Source organism: Sphaerodactylus townsendi, linkage group LG08 (assembly GCF_021028975.2).
Source record: "Sphaerodactylus townsendi isolate TG3544 linkage group LG08, MPM_Stown_v2.3, whole genome shotgun sequence".
In the NCBI taxonomy this organism is placed as follows: Eukaryota; Metazoa; Chordata; class Lepidosauria; order Squamata; family Sphaerodactylidae; genus Sphaerodactylus; species Sphaerodactylus townsendi.
The window spans coordinates 50,167,059-50,181,578 of NC_059432.1; the positions used below are offsets into that span (position 1 = coordinate 50,167,059).

At 40.9% G+C, this 14,520-nt stretch overlaps 1 protein-coding gene across 3 annotated transcripts in view; it reads right to left on the reverse strand.

Annotated features, from left to right (window-relative positions):
• The window catches only part of GRK5 (G protein-coupled receptor kinase 5), a 201,563-nt gene that overhangs the window by 32,994 nt on the left and 154,049 nt on the right, over positions 1 to 14,520 (reverse strand). For 2 of the 3 annotated variants that reach the window (XM_048505125.1, XM_048505124.1), the window contains exons 5-9: positions 9,939 to 10,039; positions 8,604 to 8,696; positions 5,764 to 5,827; positions 4,772 to 4,912; positions 4,000 to 4,190 (exon numbers count right to left, since the gene is read on the reverse strand). In XM_048505125.1, the coding sequence (XP_048361082.1) occupies positions 4,000 to 4,190; positions 4,772 to 4,912; positions 5,764 to 5,827; positions 8,604 to 8,696; positions 9,939 to 10,039 (590 nt within the window). Of the gene's footprint in view, positions 1 to 3,999; positions 4,191 to 4,771; positions 4,913 to 5,763; positions 5,828 to 8,603; positions 8,701 to 9,938; positions 10,040 to 14,520 lie in introns of those variants that run through there. The other variant, XM_048505126.1, reaches the window with a different exon arrangement.

Genomic DNA, 14,520 nt, shown 5'->3' on the forward strand with positions numbered 1-14,520 from the left:
TCATGCATACTATTTATTATTGTAAGCAAAGGCACATGCTCCAAGAACATTTATTTTCTTAGTTTAAAATCTCAATTGACCTTGCAAGATAAACTGTGCAAGATAAACCAGTGTTACCAGGCCTACTTTTCAAACAAACAAATACTGAGAAAATATGTGAAGGGCAACAGGACACAGAAGAAAATGGATGGCTTTATTTTAAATACTACTGTATGCTTATTCTCAGTGTTAACAGAAGACTTTTGTTGGAATGATGCAATAAAGGTCATTCTCCACATACTTTTTCATTCTAATTTTAACCACTTCCTTGAACAGACTAATTCTGTTTATTCAGTTACCTTCTCCACACTGTAAGTTTTAAATATGCTCCCTATCAATGCCAGAGATCTCCATGATAGGGATTGCCCTGAAGGAGAAAGACTCCTAAATAGGCACTGCCACTCCTCTCCCTTGCTTTTTGTCCAGGACTGATGAAGGAACGAGAAACCGGAGGGTGGGGTGGTGGTGGTGGAAGTTAGCTCTTTCAGGGTGACTATATCACCTTCCCTTACCCATGTCTCAGTCATGCGTACCAAATGTATTTCTTGAGCTGCAAAGTAACTGTCTTATTGCAGTCTTATTGTTAATAGGCCCGGCATTGTACAACATCCGTGTCGGAGAAGGACTGAAACTGCTAACCCCACCATCAGCATGTCTTGGGAGGGACTGGAGATCGGAAGAAGATCAAGCATGACCATATTTCCATCGCCTTCCCTTCTGACTTCTCCCACTATACCACCCAACTCCAAACACAGATATTCCTGATCCTATGCTGGCTTCCCGGTTAAAATTGGACCTGCTTCCATCTCTAGCATTCTGGCTGGAGTCCCACAATGCAATGGCTGAAGTCTCTGATTAGCAGACAAAATGCAGCCATTATCACACAAATATCCCCCCAGCAAAGTCTGCAAATGTTCAGATGACGGCCCAGGTTGGATTAGGCGCTGAAGGACACAGATGGGGATGGTTAACAGGCCAAGTTGCCAAAGCCATCTCAAGAGATAAACTGAGGTCCAGTCTGGAACAGCCAGGGAGCCAAAGGATCCCCCTGCCCAAGTCCAATGATCTACTAGCCAAGGAACCTCACCAGCTGAAACCACTGCAAGATCCACTAGAGGGCAATGGATAAAGAAGTGAGATCAAAAGCTGCACATGCAAAGCTCCAAATGGCCAAAATCCTGGGATTTTGAAGAGATGAACCACTGAAACCCTGAATGACCGAAGTCCCAATGACAACAATTCTGCCAGGCTGCCTGAACGCTAAACGACCAAAGGCCCAAGGTTTCTCAAGGTGCAGCTGATCAGTGCACCTGGTAACAACTACCACTTGGAGACTAATCACCATCCCAAGTGCTATCAAAGAACAATGCAGCAGGGAGAAACATCAGCCAGACCAGACCAGGCTATGTCCACAATATCCATGAGGCCTACAATGATCAACACAGCTAAACTTCCCATCAGGAAAAGCTGCAGTTCTACTAAGAAAGGCTCCAAAGACCCCAAGGGGCACCAGTCATCCAAATGACAACAACGAGGTCACTCCTTACAAGTGGGGGGTGGGATAGGGCAGAGCAGACCATCGGAGTGCTCCGATACTCTGCTTATTCCCATGTTCAACGTCAAGTTCCTCAACATTCAATTCTTCAAACTCCTTAAAATTCTGAAAGCACACGACAACTATGGGAAGATTTCCATGGTGAAATTGTAGTTGTAAAATCATAAGTATTTTAAAAGCTAATAAGCTAATAAAATCTGCTAAATGGGAGAGAGGCATTTAGAGTTCCCACCACAGGGCCATCTTCTTTACATATAAATTACTTCTAAATTTCTCCAAGCCATGTCCTTGAAGTTATCAGGTAATAAATGTATTGACAGGAACTTGCAATTAAGCACCCAGACAAAAGAAGTCACATGATGAAGGTTGAAATTATGGACACCTCCAAGGTTTTCCCATGCAGTTTCCCATTTAAACTCTGACCTCCTTAGCTTCAGCAATGTTTCTGCATCATGTTCATTTTATTATGTGTGTCATAAAACAGCTATAATGGAAGTGGTTTCTTAGGATTTGATTGATGGCTTCTTTATTTCCTTGTGAGACGCTGTCCAGACGTCTTCATATAAATAAAGGTAAACCTCCCTGTGCTTCTAATTTGGATTCTCAAATACATTGCTTCACTTGAAAATGAGAAAGAGGAGAGGAATCAAAGACAGGTAAAGTCTTTGCTATACGCTATAACTTTCTGTCCCAATGACATCTCCAAATCCGTCACCAATGTTTGAATTTCCTTCCAAATGAAAAATCACATACCCAACATTCACCAGAAGAAATTAACCGGGTGCACTCCAGCTAATACAAAAATTTAGTGCCAGCTCTACTGTGCCCATTTCAAAACCTGAATGGGAGAAGTAGATTTGCACTTTCTGAGTTTTCATGAGATGACATGAACAGTATGGATTACCGTGGAATTCTAATTTTTCCAACAGTAAATCTTATAATCTCTTCCAAGCTCTTCTGATGTTCAAGTCTTATAAAGGAGAACTTAATGAGATCACAGACATCAGGAGATGTAAAATTCAAACCATTTGTTATGGCACAAGTAACGCTAGAAATAGCATGACAAAGATGGGCCAGATGACTGATTTACACTGCAGTCTATTTTTAAAACACATTATCTTTATATAACTCATTCTCCTGAGATGGTGTCCATTTAATCTTCTGCGGGATCTATTAAATATAGAATGCCAGTAATAATATTCTCAGAGGACAGGGTTATGAAGATAGACAGTATATTAGAAATTCTATTTCCTGGACACGAAACACATGGAAACTGGTTCTACCTCACAACAGCCCATATGTAATGACCCATGTGTGCTAACTTGGGGCTAATCAGCAAATTATGAGAAATCATTGAAGCAACCACCTGGGACTATACCCCTTCAGACTATGATAAAGTATTACATGCTTGGCATATCCCTTTGGAGTTAACAGCTCACTGCAAAAAGAAAAGCAGCATCAAGGAGATTTTTTTTGCAAAGCCCTCTATCTGACATGGCACATTCATGTGTTTGATAAGTTCATATTTTTTTAACCATGCGTGACCACTTATACCTGCTACCATCTGATTCTGGCTTGAACATGCAGCCTTCTGCATTCACAGCACGTGTGCCATGATCTCTGCCTTCCACTGGCTCAGACAACAACCCTGTACTGTTTAGTCTGACCGGAGGCAGCCCCCAGATTCTTAGGGAATGGTCCTTCTCAGTCTGCTAACTGATAGAACGGAAAATGGCAATGTTACATCCAAGGGGGAATGGCGCCCAGCTCACGTGTGCGCCCTGTGCCTGGAACATCTCCGCTATGCCCCTGCACTGGCATTTGCCTGGGGCATCACGCCCCATTCCCTTGGTGCTATGCCACTGGTTACATCTCTGTCTCAGATAAAAATGTTAGTATGGTCAGTTGAGGTGAAGCAGTTGAGACAACTATATGTTTCCACATTAGAATACAGTCCCGGACAAATATGAGAATTATCATTCATTTTTACATGCTGTCTTTGTCAAAATAATTATTTTGTGCATTATTGAACATGGCACTTTGAAAAAAGAGCATGTACAGTTCATGGAATGACTGTCATCAAACTTTCAAAAGGACAGGAGAGAGCAGGGCTAAGTAGGCACTAGGACCCAGAATTATGAAGAGTATTCTACAACAAGGAAGGTCCAGTATGTTGAATTCTGTGGCAGAAGAATGTACAATCTACTAACATATTTTTGTGAGACAGAGAATAGAGAGAAGGTAGTAATATTTCTAAGATAGAGTTATTTTATTTCACTCGTGTTAAAAAGCCAAAACATTATAGCAGTTGTGAGTCTGTAGGGAACTGATATTTACTTTAGCTCAATTTTGCCTACAATTCCTTTCCCTCTAAAACAACAGAGAGACACATGGAGAATATTTACCTGTACACGGTGTTTTCTCTATGCAAGTCTTCTAAGCCACAAAGAATCTCTGCTGCATAAAACAAGGCTCTTTCTTCCTCAAAGCCTGGGTTTCCCATGTTATATATGTGGAATTTCAAGTCGCCCCCATTCATTATGGTCAGAACCAAGCACAGTGCGTCCTTTGTTTCATAGGCATAGGCTAAATTGACCTAGAAAGACAGGTGTGATCGTTCAAACACAAAAAAATTCTGGGTGCATATTATCATTTACTGCTAACTTTTGATTAGGAAATGTTAAGGAACAAAAAACTGAAAATTTAAATCTCCCTGGAAATCTATAATTAAATTTCAAACCCATAGAAGTGTGCGCCAGTAGAAAACAACTGACTTGGGAACCCACCCAATCTATCAGAGCTTATTAGCTGCCAGCGAATGATGCCTTGAGACATCATAGGTGGCTGCAGGAATGAGAAACCAAATCACACACAGCCAATCACAGCATGTTTGCTTGAATCAAGATGTACTCTGAAGCACTGTACACATTCTGTGACAGATATCATCTACTGCTACACATGCTATCTTGAACCAGAATGGGCAATATGTGATCTTCTTCAGGGCAAGGGAGAGAAAGAGCAAAAATAAATAAATAGATAATTGGATGTTAGGTAAGTGAGACAGCAAAGGATAACCTTGCTTTCCGCGCCTTCCTGTCATGCACAGACTTGTGAATCATCTGAGCTGGATCCTACTGAAAATATGTCAGTGTCTTCTGAAAATATGGCAATACTTACTACAAATTTACTATTGACTTTTTCTAGGATCTGCTTTTCATTTAGGGCCATGGATTCACCTTTCCTCTTCTTTATTCTTTTTTTCTCTAATCTTTTGCAAGCATACATTTTCCCAGTTGCTCGTACTTGGCAAGCACATACCTGCAGAAAAGAAATTATGGAAGAGGCGATGGGAGGGGAAGTAGAACAGTGTAGGAATAGCAATTCAATATCTTATCAATAAAACTACCATAGCTCTTAATTTTACTTTCCAACACATTTTAAAAATTAACAGCTCTTCTACTGCTGGAACACAAGAGCCTTAAATGGATGTTTGAAACGAGAATCAATGTTTGAGAATCAATACATGAAGGGCTGGGTCTGCCCAGAACCTGTGCACACACAAGGTGAGAATCCACAGGCCCTCTCTGTGTGATCACACATAGGCTCTGTGCACGTAGGGCTGATCAAACACAAAATAAGGAGGGGGCAAAAACACAATGCTTCTACCTGCACATTTATTTCAACCCAAGTTCAAAACTTCAGATTTTAGCTAAGGTTGTGGGTATGAAGAAGCACAAAGGAGGAAGAAAGATGAACAGAGCATAAAGTTGCAGTAACCCCAGTATTAGCATCCTGAATTGAATTACACAATCTAGAATAAATCCAACATGACTTGAGACTAGACAGTAAGAAAGCCTTTTGAGGCAAACTGGGAGAAATGGGGTCCATTCTGCACCAGTTTTTCTGTGCTCAAGGAAAGACTTAAATATATTTTGACAAGCTATTAAAAGCGATGCCTCCTAAGCATCGTGTCTTACTTGTATTTTACATTAACATTTAGTGAAAAATCTAGTGACATTGACAACAACCAAGAAAACAGGAGTCAAATTTAACTATAAAAAGTAGTGAAAATATACAGTTATATCAGTCATAATCCTTTGACAACATCTTAGTACATTATTTGTATGAGGTGCATACAACTTTTAACTGATGTTTTCAGAATTACTCACCTCCCCAAAACCACCTTTTCCTAATACCCTGTACTGCCTAAACGTATTTTTTGTTACTGGTTGCCTGAAAGAAGAAAAGTGGTGGGGGAAGGGGAGAGAGAATAGTTTGAATGCAATTTACAAAGTAAATTTTCATCATTTTATTTCAGGGAATTTGTATTATATAGTATGTAGCACTATCATTAGCAGCATTTCAAAATTCTCCATGTTTTTCAGGCTCATTCCGCACATGCAGAATAATACATTTTCAAATTGCTTTCAATGCTCTTTGAAGCTGTGTGGAATGGCAAAATCCACTTGCAAACAGTTGTGAAAGTGGTTTGAAAACGCATTATTTTGCGTGTGCGGAAGGGGCCTCAGATTTTTCAGAGTACATCACCATTTTCAGTCCTTTGGAGTTATTAGCTATGAGTGATTCTTCTTTCTCCTTTTGGAGAACTCCACAGCTTGCAAATATATATAGTTTTGTTGGCATTTGTTGGAGAGATATAGCAGAAAGTAATTTGATATGTGAAGCATCATATCCTCCCCCCTTTCAAAATGCAGCAAGAAATGTGAACTTGGTGTGGAATCAAATGTTAGCTTGGCAAACACATCCTCCCCAAAACTGCTTAAGTAGTACAAATACGTGACTCAGGGGTAAGTTTGTAGATGGTAACTGGCAGACAGGAGGAACAGGCATGAAACCCTTGATATAGCATTGATTCTTCACCCCCCACCCACCCCCACCAGTCAATTTTCCACCAGCTGGGCTTATTGTTAGTCTTAGAGCCTTAGGCGAAAAATAGTTTAAAATACTGCTAAGTTGTTTCCTAACCATAACTGGAACTTAGGAGAAGAACTAAGAATTGGTTGCCATTATTCAGTTGTTCTCCATGCAAATGTCTACCAAGCCTCCCACAATGGACTTGAAAGCAAAACATTTTGGGAGCCGTGTTGCTGTCTAATGCAACCGTTGCACCCTATACTTTGTCCCTGTATTCTGCCACATTCTATGGAATGCCAGAAGTGACACAGCCATGTAAAGAAGATGACCATACCTTTCATATTAATAAAAATATCCCAGTAGTCCTGGAATTTTGGTACAAAAGCAAAATTGTAGAACCAGAGAGGATTCATGCATGGATTGCAACTGTCTAGATTGCAGCAGTTCTATCACCAGTGTTTCTATTATCTGCAGACAGACTACTACTGGATATTAAGACAAGATGGACATGGAGGTAAATCAGAAGTATTTTAAAAGCCATCAGCTGTGGGCCAAAATGTGGATTAAACCACATAAAAAGTTACTCTGAAACAGAGTTGGCAGGATATGGCAGATAGAAGACTGGATCCATACCTACAGACTGGGGTTCAAAAGTCACTCCAGGTTTCCTTGGTTAGCCCAGAAAAAAAAAATTGCTCATTTTCTACTACTACAAATAGCAGTCATATTTTACAATTTTGTGCAATAACAAGAGAGAATGGTTAACAGCACCGACCCAATATGACAAATCCCAGCTGAAACAGAACTTCTGGTCAAAAATACAGCCTACAATATGTCCTACCAGAAACAAATAAAAGTGATTCAAGAAGCTGTTGACAAAGGAATCCTGCCTGTTCCATTCCAAGAGAATCTTCCTGTCTACCATTTTATGGATGAAGTAGGACGATTTTTTAAACCCAAATCCCCCTTCTCCTCCAAAATGCCACAGAAATGGTCAAGTTGATCTTCAAAATATTCTGCTAATGTAGTCTATAGATTGATGCGTCACCCTGCATCACCATATTCTGCCATCAGATGAAGTAGTTCAGAGAACACAGGCTGAGTCAGCAAATTACACAGACCCATCTGCGCTCTACTTCCACCAATCCATCATTTCCTTGTCACGGGCAGTGTTGGCAGAGCAGCTGATTGCCTTCCTTCCCTGCATGGATTCAGCGGATATTTTGAGGAAAGGTCAAGTCCACTGTGCCACCCAGCTCTCATGTATAATTGGATTTTTTTTACTATAAAGGAAAAAGGTCGTCTTCCCTCTTCCCCCACTTCCAACTGTCCACTTAAAAAAACAACCATTACTTGCTGAACAAACAATTAAATAAAAAGGAACATACAGTACACAAGAAAGAGTTACAGGACTTCTGATGAACCACCAGAGGGTGCTCTGCTAATACAGTGAGGATAAGCTACAGAACAGATATCAAAAGTAATCTTTTGCTAGGGCTAAGATACCAAACCCACTTGTGCTTTTATTATTGTTAAAGCACACATACAAAGGAAGCATAAAATCCAAAAGTGAAACTAGCAACATTCAAGCTTTTGAGAAAGCACTTCTAAACCTTGCAAGGGCTTTTAAAATGGCCTCAGGTGTACTGCATAATTTCAAGCTGAAAGGAGTTCAAGCATGATGGACAGTCCTGCTCCCTAACTCAAAATGTGAGGCTGCTTTTTTATCTTCAGCGATTCACTAACTAGAGGCTAGGCACTCTGCATATGCCCAGAGGAGCTTTCCATACCCTTTTTACCTCACATTTCTTTGGCACTGGAAGCAAGTTCCAAGTTAAAGGTTCCAACACAAGCTTTGCATATCCATAAAGAACATGATTGTTGAGTGGTTCAGATGAAATTGATCGTGCTCATTTCTAAATAATTCAGTTAGCTAAAGCATAATGCAATCAATCTATGAAAACAACAATTTGTTATAGATTGGAATTTAACACTGGCAGTAAATTAATCTATACTTTAATAAATATCAACAGTTTTTTTAAAGTCATTTGAAAATGTCTGCTTGCACTGAAAATAGTATATGCATCCCATGTTCCACCATAAAGCACATGCAGTCCCTTGCTGAATCACTTACCTTTCGAGCCATTTCCACTGGAGAAATCTATCAAAGTACATGCTGGCTGTATATTCTTGAAAAGGTTCTCCACTTAAATACTCATGTACAGATCTGTCTCAGATGAAAAACAGATGAGCATTTTATAATTCTGAGCTTGGCTACAAAGAAACATTCCTAAGCTGATACTCAGTTTAATTCCCACTAATTGATATGTAAATAAATATTTTTTTTAAAACTGTATTATATATGTAAACAATGACAAATGCCAGTAGTTCCAGGAGTTCTTAATATTTCAGGAAGTTTACCAATTTAGGAGCTCCATCCAGAGCAGGGGGCAAATCTGCCCGTGGGAGTGGTGGACACCGTGCCAGTGGATTTGCCCTTCCTGGGGTACTTGCCCCAAACAAATACAGGATACAGTGTTTGCAAAAGTAAATTATATATGTGAATACAGTGCAATGGCAAAATTGCAATGACTCTGCAAAATGGATAAGCCCTTCTGCAGACAGAAGGACACCCAAATACAAAGATATTTCAGTGCTACAACCCTCCTATTTGAAAACCTTCAGAAGAACAGTGATCAGCAGCATCTGAGACAGCAAAGTTCACACTCAGTGGCTGACCTCTCTCAGTTCTAAAAACAAGTACCTCACCTCCTCAGCCAGGGCCCAAAGGGCCCTGACAGCCACATGCCCCCAGCTCTCCAGGGTCACCAGGCCTCTTGGACTCTCACAGGAGAAAGCAGAGATGAGAACTACAGGACTGGCAGCATAGTGCGCACCTTGCAGCTCAGCGCCAGCTGCACATGCCTTGTGAAGACTTTGCAGGACTGTTCCTGAGAGGAATCTCTGGGTATGGACACAAGTTCAACAAACAATGGTCCTGTTGACACCCTACTGATTGATTCTTGGAAACCTGAACGACTAGCTTTTCTGCAACCCCTTTGGCTTCCCTGAACTCAGACTGCATGACTTGTTAATTCCTCCAGCTGGTTGTTTCTTGGAACTGAGAGAGACAGATACCTGAAATCAGTGGGCAGCAAGCAGTTAGAGCAGAGGGGCTGTTTGCTGATGCAGAGGATGGACCAGAAGGGGTGGTGCTGGGCTGCACTTAGTGGTGTGGACAATCAGCTGTATAGCGCAGTCATCCAGATCATAGCTTCAGGTGCATAAAGCACCTTATGTACATTACAGCATCAAACACACAACCTCATCTGGCATGGCCCTTAAAAAATGGTATCGGTTTTAACAAGCAAGCAAGGAAATTCCTTGCCTGCAACTGACATTTCTTTGTAAAAGAATTGTGAGGACTGCAACAGCATAACATCACCTTGGAATGTCACATTATACTTACTTTACACAAGGTGAGAACACCTCTTTACAGGGACTGTTTTCAAGTTTTTCTTCTGTTTGCTGGACAAGATCTCGACTCACTTCTGCTACATAATCTGGTGACTGGGAAAAAAAGCCGGAAAGAATGAGCAATATATTAGCTTTGTAACAGGGAGAAAGAATTTTCTTGGTAGACAAGCTCATACGGTTAATTCAGTTCTTTACCATTATAGTATGGCTACAAAATTAAGTTTAGCCAGGGGCATAGCTACCACAAGGACATGTGGGGACAAATGTCCCGGGCGCCCACCATTTGATCACCGGGGGGAGGCGGGAAGAAAAATTTGAGCTCGTTTGTATTTTTTTATATATTTTTAGTGTTTTTACTTTGTCGGCCTGCAGGGGGCGAGGGTTTTAGGCTAATGGCACCAAAATTTCAGGCTATAATCAGGTGACACTCCTGATGATACCAGCCAGGTTTGGTGAAGTTTGGTTCAGGGGGTCCAAAGTTATGAACCCCAAAGGAGGTGCCCCATCCTACATTGTTTCCAAAGGGACCTTTTAAGGGTCCATAACTTTGCATCCCCTGAACCAAACTTCACTAAACCTAGGTGGTATCATCAGAATAGTCTCCTTCTGATACTCTCAGGGTTGGTGAGGTTTGGTTCAGGGGGTCCAAAGTTATGGACCCCCAAAGGGGGTGCCCCCAGCCCCCATTGTTTCCATAGGGAGCTAATAATAGATGGGGCTGCCCTTTTGAGCATCCATAACTTTGGGCCCTCTGAACCAAACTTCACCAAACCTGGGTGGTATCAGAAGGAGCATCTACTGAAGATAGCCTGAAATTTTGGTACTGCTAACTCAAACATTGCTCCCCTGACAGGCACCCTCAAATTTTCCCCAGATTTTTCCTTTAAATCCACCCCCTTTGGAGTGGATTTAAAGGAAGAATATGGGCTCCCTAGATTAAAAAACATTGGAAGAATTGTCGAAGACTTTCACAGCCGGATTCAACTGGTTGTTGTGGGTTTTCAGGGTTGTGTGGCCATGGTCAGGTAGATTTTGTTCCTAACGTTTCGCCTGCATCTGTGGCTGGCATCTTCAGAGGTGTATCACAGAGAAAAGTCTGTTATAAGAGAAGGCCGGACACAGTGTATAACATACTTTTCTCTGTGATACACCTCTGAAGATGCCAACCACAGATGCAGGAGAAATGTTAGGAACAAGATCTACCAGACACAGCCCGGAAAACCCACAACAACCAACATTGAAAGTGATGCTGTGGGGGGGGGGGGATCTACCCTGAAACAGCATCATTTTCAATGTTATTTAAACTAGGGGCCCCAGATTCTCCCTTTAAGGTTAATTTAAAAGGAGAATCTGGGCTCCCTTGTCTAAACAATATTATAAGTGATGCTGTTTGGGGGGTGAGACCAGATTCTCCCTTTAAGGTGGATTTAAAAAAAGAATCTGGGCTCCCTTGTCTAAACAATATTGTAGGTGATGCTGTTTTGGGGTGTGTGTGATAACCCAGATTCTCTCTTTAAGGTGGATTTAAAAGGAGAATCTGGGTTCTCTAGGAAAATCTGGCCTCTCTAGTCTAAACAACACTGAAAGTGATGCTATTTCAGGGTGGATTGCCTGCACCCCCCCCCCCAAACAGTATCACTTACAATATTGTTTAGACAAGAGAACCCAGATTCTCCTTTTAAATCCACCTTAACAGGAGAATCCAGGCTCCCTAGTTTAAACAACATTGAAAATGATGCTGTTTTGGGGTGGATTCTATCCCCCCCCCCAACAGCATCACCATCAATGTTGTTTAAACTAGGGAGCCCAGAGTCTCTCTTTAAGGTGGATTTAAAAGGAGAAGCTGAGCTTTCTAGTCTAAACAACATTAAAAGTGATGCTGTTTCAGCATCACTTTCAATATTGTTTAAACTAGAGAACCCTGGATGTGTTCAGATTTGTGAATTGGGGCATGTTCTGTTATGTGATGGTGACTTTAAGATGACCTGGTGCAAAAAAATCATTCTTTTTGGGGGGGGGGCAGCCGTCCATACAGGGGGACTCAGATTTTGCCCCGGGCTCCATTTTCCCTAGCTATGCCTCGGAGTTTAGCTATAAAATTGAAATGTGGGATGGTGGAAGGAATTCAGATTGGAGTCATGTCACAGGACAAGGGGCATTTAACTGTTTCCCTCTGTTGCCTCAGCTACAATCATGCAGAGCAGAAAAAGAAAACAGGCAAAAACAGAGTACTTGCCTTCCTTCCCTAGTCTGAAAAGGAATAATAAAAGCACTGTAACTGGGTCTTATCTAGTTGGTGGTGATACATGAGATATCTAAAATTAATTACCGGTAATAAGACTTCAGTGTGTCTCAGAAGAGTGTGATTATGGTAAGCATTTTCATGAGTCTTTGCAATCCATAGGGTTGCCAACTCCAATTTTAAAACTCCCTGAAGTTTTAAAAGTGGGGTTTGGGGAGGGTTGGGTTAAGATGGGATAGGTCATTAGTAGGGTATAATTCCATGCAGACTACCTTCTAAAGCAGCCCTTTTCTCCAGGATAAGTGGAATCGTTTTTTTTAAAGTAATATGTGATTTATGTAGTTGGAATTCCAGAAGATTTCTGGCCACATCTGGATGCTGGCAACCCTACCATCAATAATAGACTTTGGTGAAACAAGCAATGATTGGATGGTAGATGCATCAGGGAAGCAAGGCGGAAACATAAGAAAATCTTCACGAATAAAAAGAATCAAACACATAAATTCATTGACAGCCTCTCCCTTGATCTCTATCACACACACACACACACACACGCACGCACGCACGCACGCACGCACGCACGCACACTCACTCACTCAATCATGAACACAGAGATTATTTTGCACTCCACACCAGCAGAAGAGTTAAAGTTAAATCATTCTATGGTTTTCTGAACTGACCGAATATTTGAGAAAGCGCACGCTCAGAACAATCATCCAGTTTCAAGAACAAAACACAACCAGATTCCAAAACCACTCGCAAAACTTTTTCCTAAAATAATTTCCGACAACCACCTGCTCACAGATTGCTTTTATTTATATCTTATTTTACAGAGTTTAGATTTACTATGTTACCCAGAATTTCCCCTCAATCCAGATGCTTATGCAAGCTTTCCATTTCCCTTCTCTCTGATGAGGTCACACTGCAGTGCTATACTGACTGAACAGTTTAGGAGTTGATCAAAGTTCTCAAGATGTTTGACTACATTATGCAGGATTTTTATTTTGGCTTTTTGAAGAACAGACTGTATTGAGGATACCAAAGAAGAGTGAGTAGAATCCTGTACCTTCACATTGCCCTTTCCCACAGCAAGTTCATGAGAGACACAATCAGATTGTAAAAAAATTACTTGTGACCTAATGTCTCATTTTCATTTTTCTAAGCTAATCTATGCATACTTAGAATATGTTTGTTAGGGTGAGTCAAGTCCCTTTAGAAAGCTGGCATTCTCTACCCAATGCATAAAAGGAAACATATGGATGAATTTTACCCCACAATGGAATACTGCAGACCATTTTACTAAATAATTTAACAGAAATAATTCTCACCTCCTCCCCCCTTTCATGGAAAGTCCATTTATACCGCTATTGTATGTCTATGAAAACAAGCTGTGTAATTGTGCAGGCCTTGAAATCATTCACAAGTAGCAGCCTAGGGCCAGAGAACTCTTTCCAAGCAGTGCAATCAGCATAACTAACCTTACAAATATTTTATAGTCCCAAAGAGTGTTCTGTGTACATTAAATACCAACATTAGTCATTCTTCTCACTTTTGTTTGAGACTATGCATGCCAGAATGTTATTAAATTGCCAGCCCTGGCACTTTCTCTTTTTCAAAGTGGTTTGACATGTGTTCAGATTTTTTTTTTCTTCGGCAAACCAAAGTCAGGTCTGTGTAATACATGATAAACAACCACAATCTGCCGCAGAGTCAATGGCACACTTAATTCTGTGTTGGGTTGGGGCCTACGTCTCTAGCAACCAAAATACTAAAAGTAGATGAATTTTTGTGATTGCATAACATTTTTTAGAACTCTCTTGTACAGCAAGAGGTTGCTGGGCTTGGCACACTACATCTCCTTGGCTCCATGCAGCTTTCAATGTGGCCTTTATAGATTACAAAATTGTTTTTGAGAGTATCATCCAGAATAGATTATATGCTAAATTAGTGGCATCCTCTGTAGATTGCAGACAATTCATTCTTATTCGTATATGGAAACAATGTATTGAAAGGAAGATGTAGCCAACAGAGCCATCTATCTTCCAGGGTCCCTGACAAGAGGGGAGTTAAGCAAGGCTGTTTTCTGGCTCCTGTGCTATTGAACTTTTATGCTAATTCAATGATTCATGCTCTGTTGAATCCAAATTTCTATTGGCCAGACTTGGCAAACAGACTGATACTCACCTTATTATATGCAGATGATACAGCTGGGGTGGGGCAGGGGGGGATAGGCCTGAGAAGCAGGTCGAAGGGTACCAAACTGTAGCCATTAAATTGAACTTTACACATACCCATGTATTATCATCAGTACATATAAAAGAGTAAGCCTAGC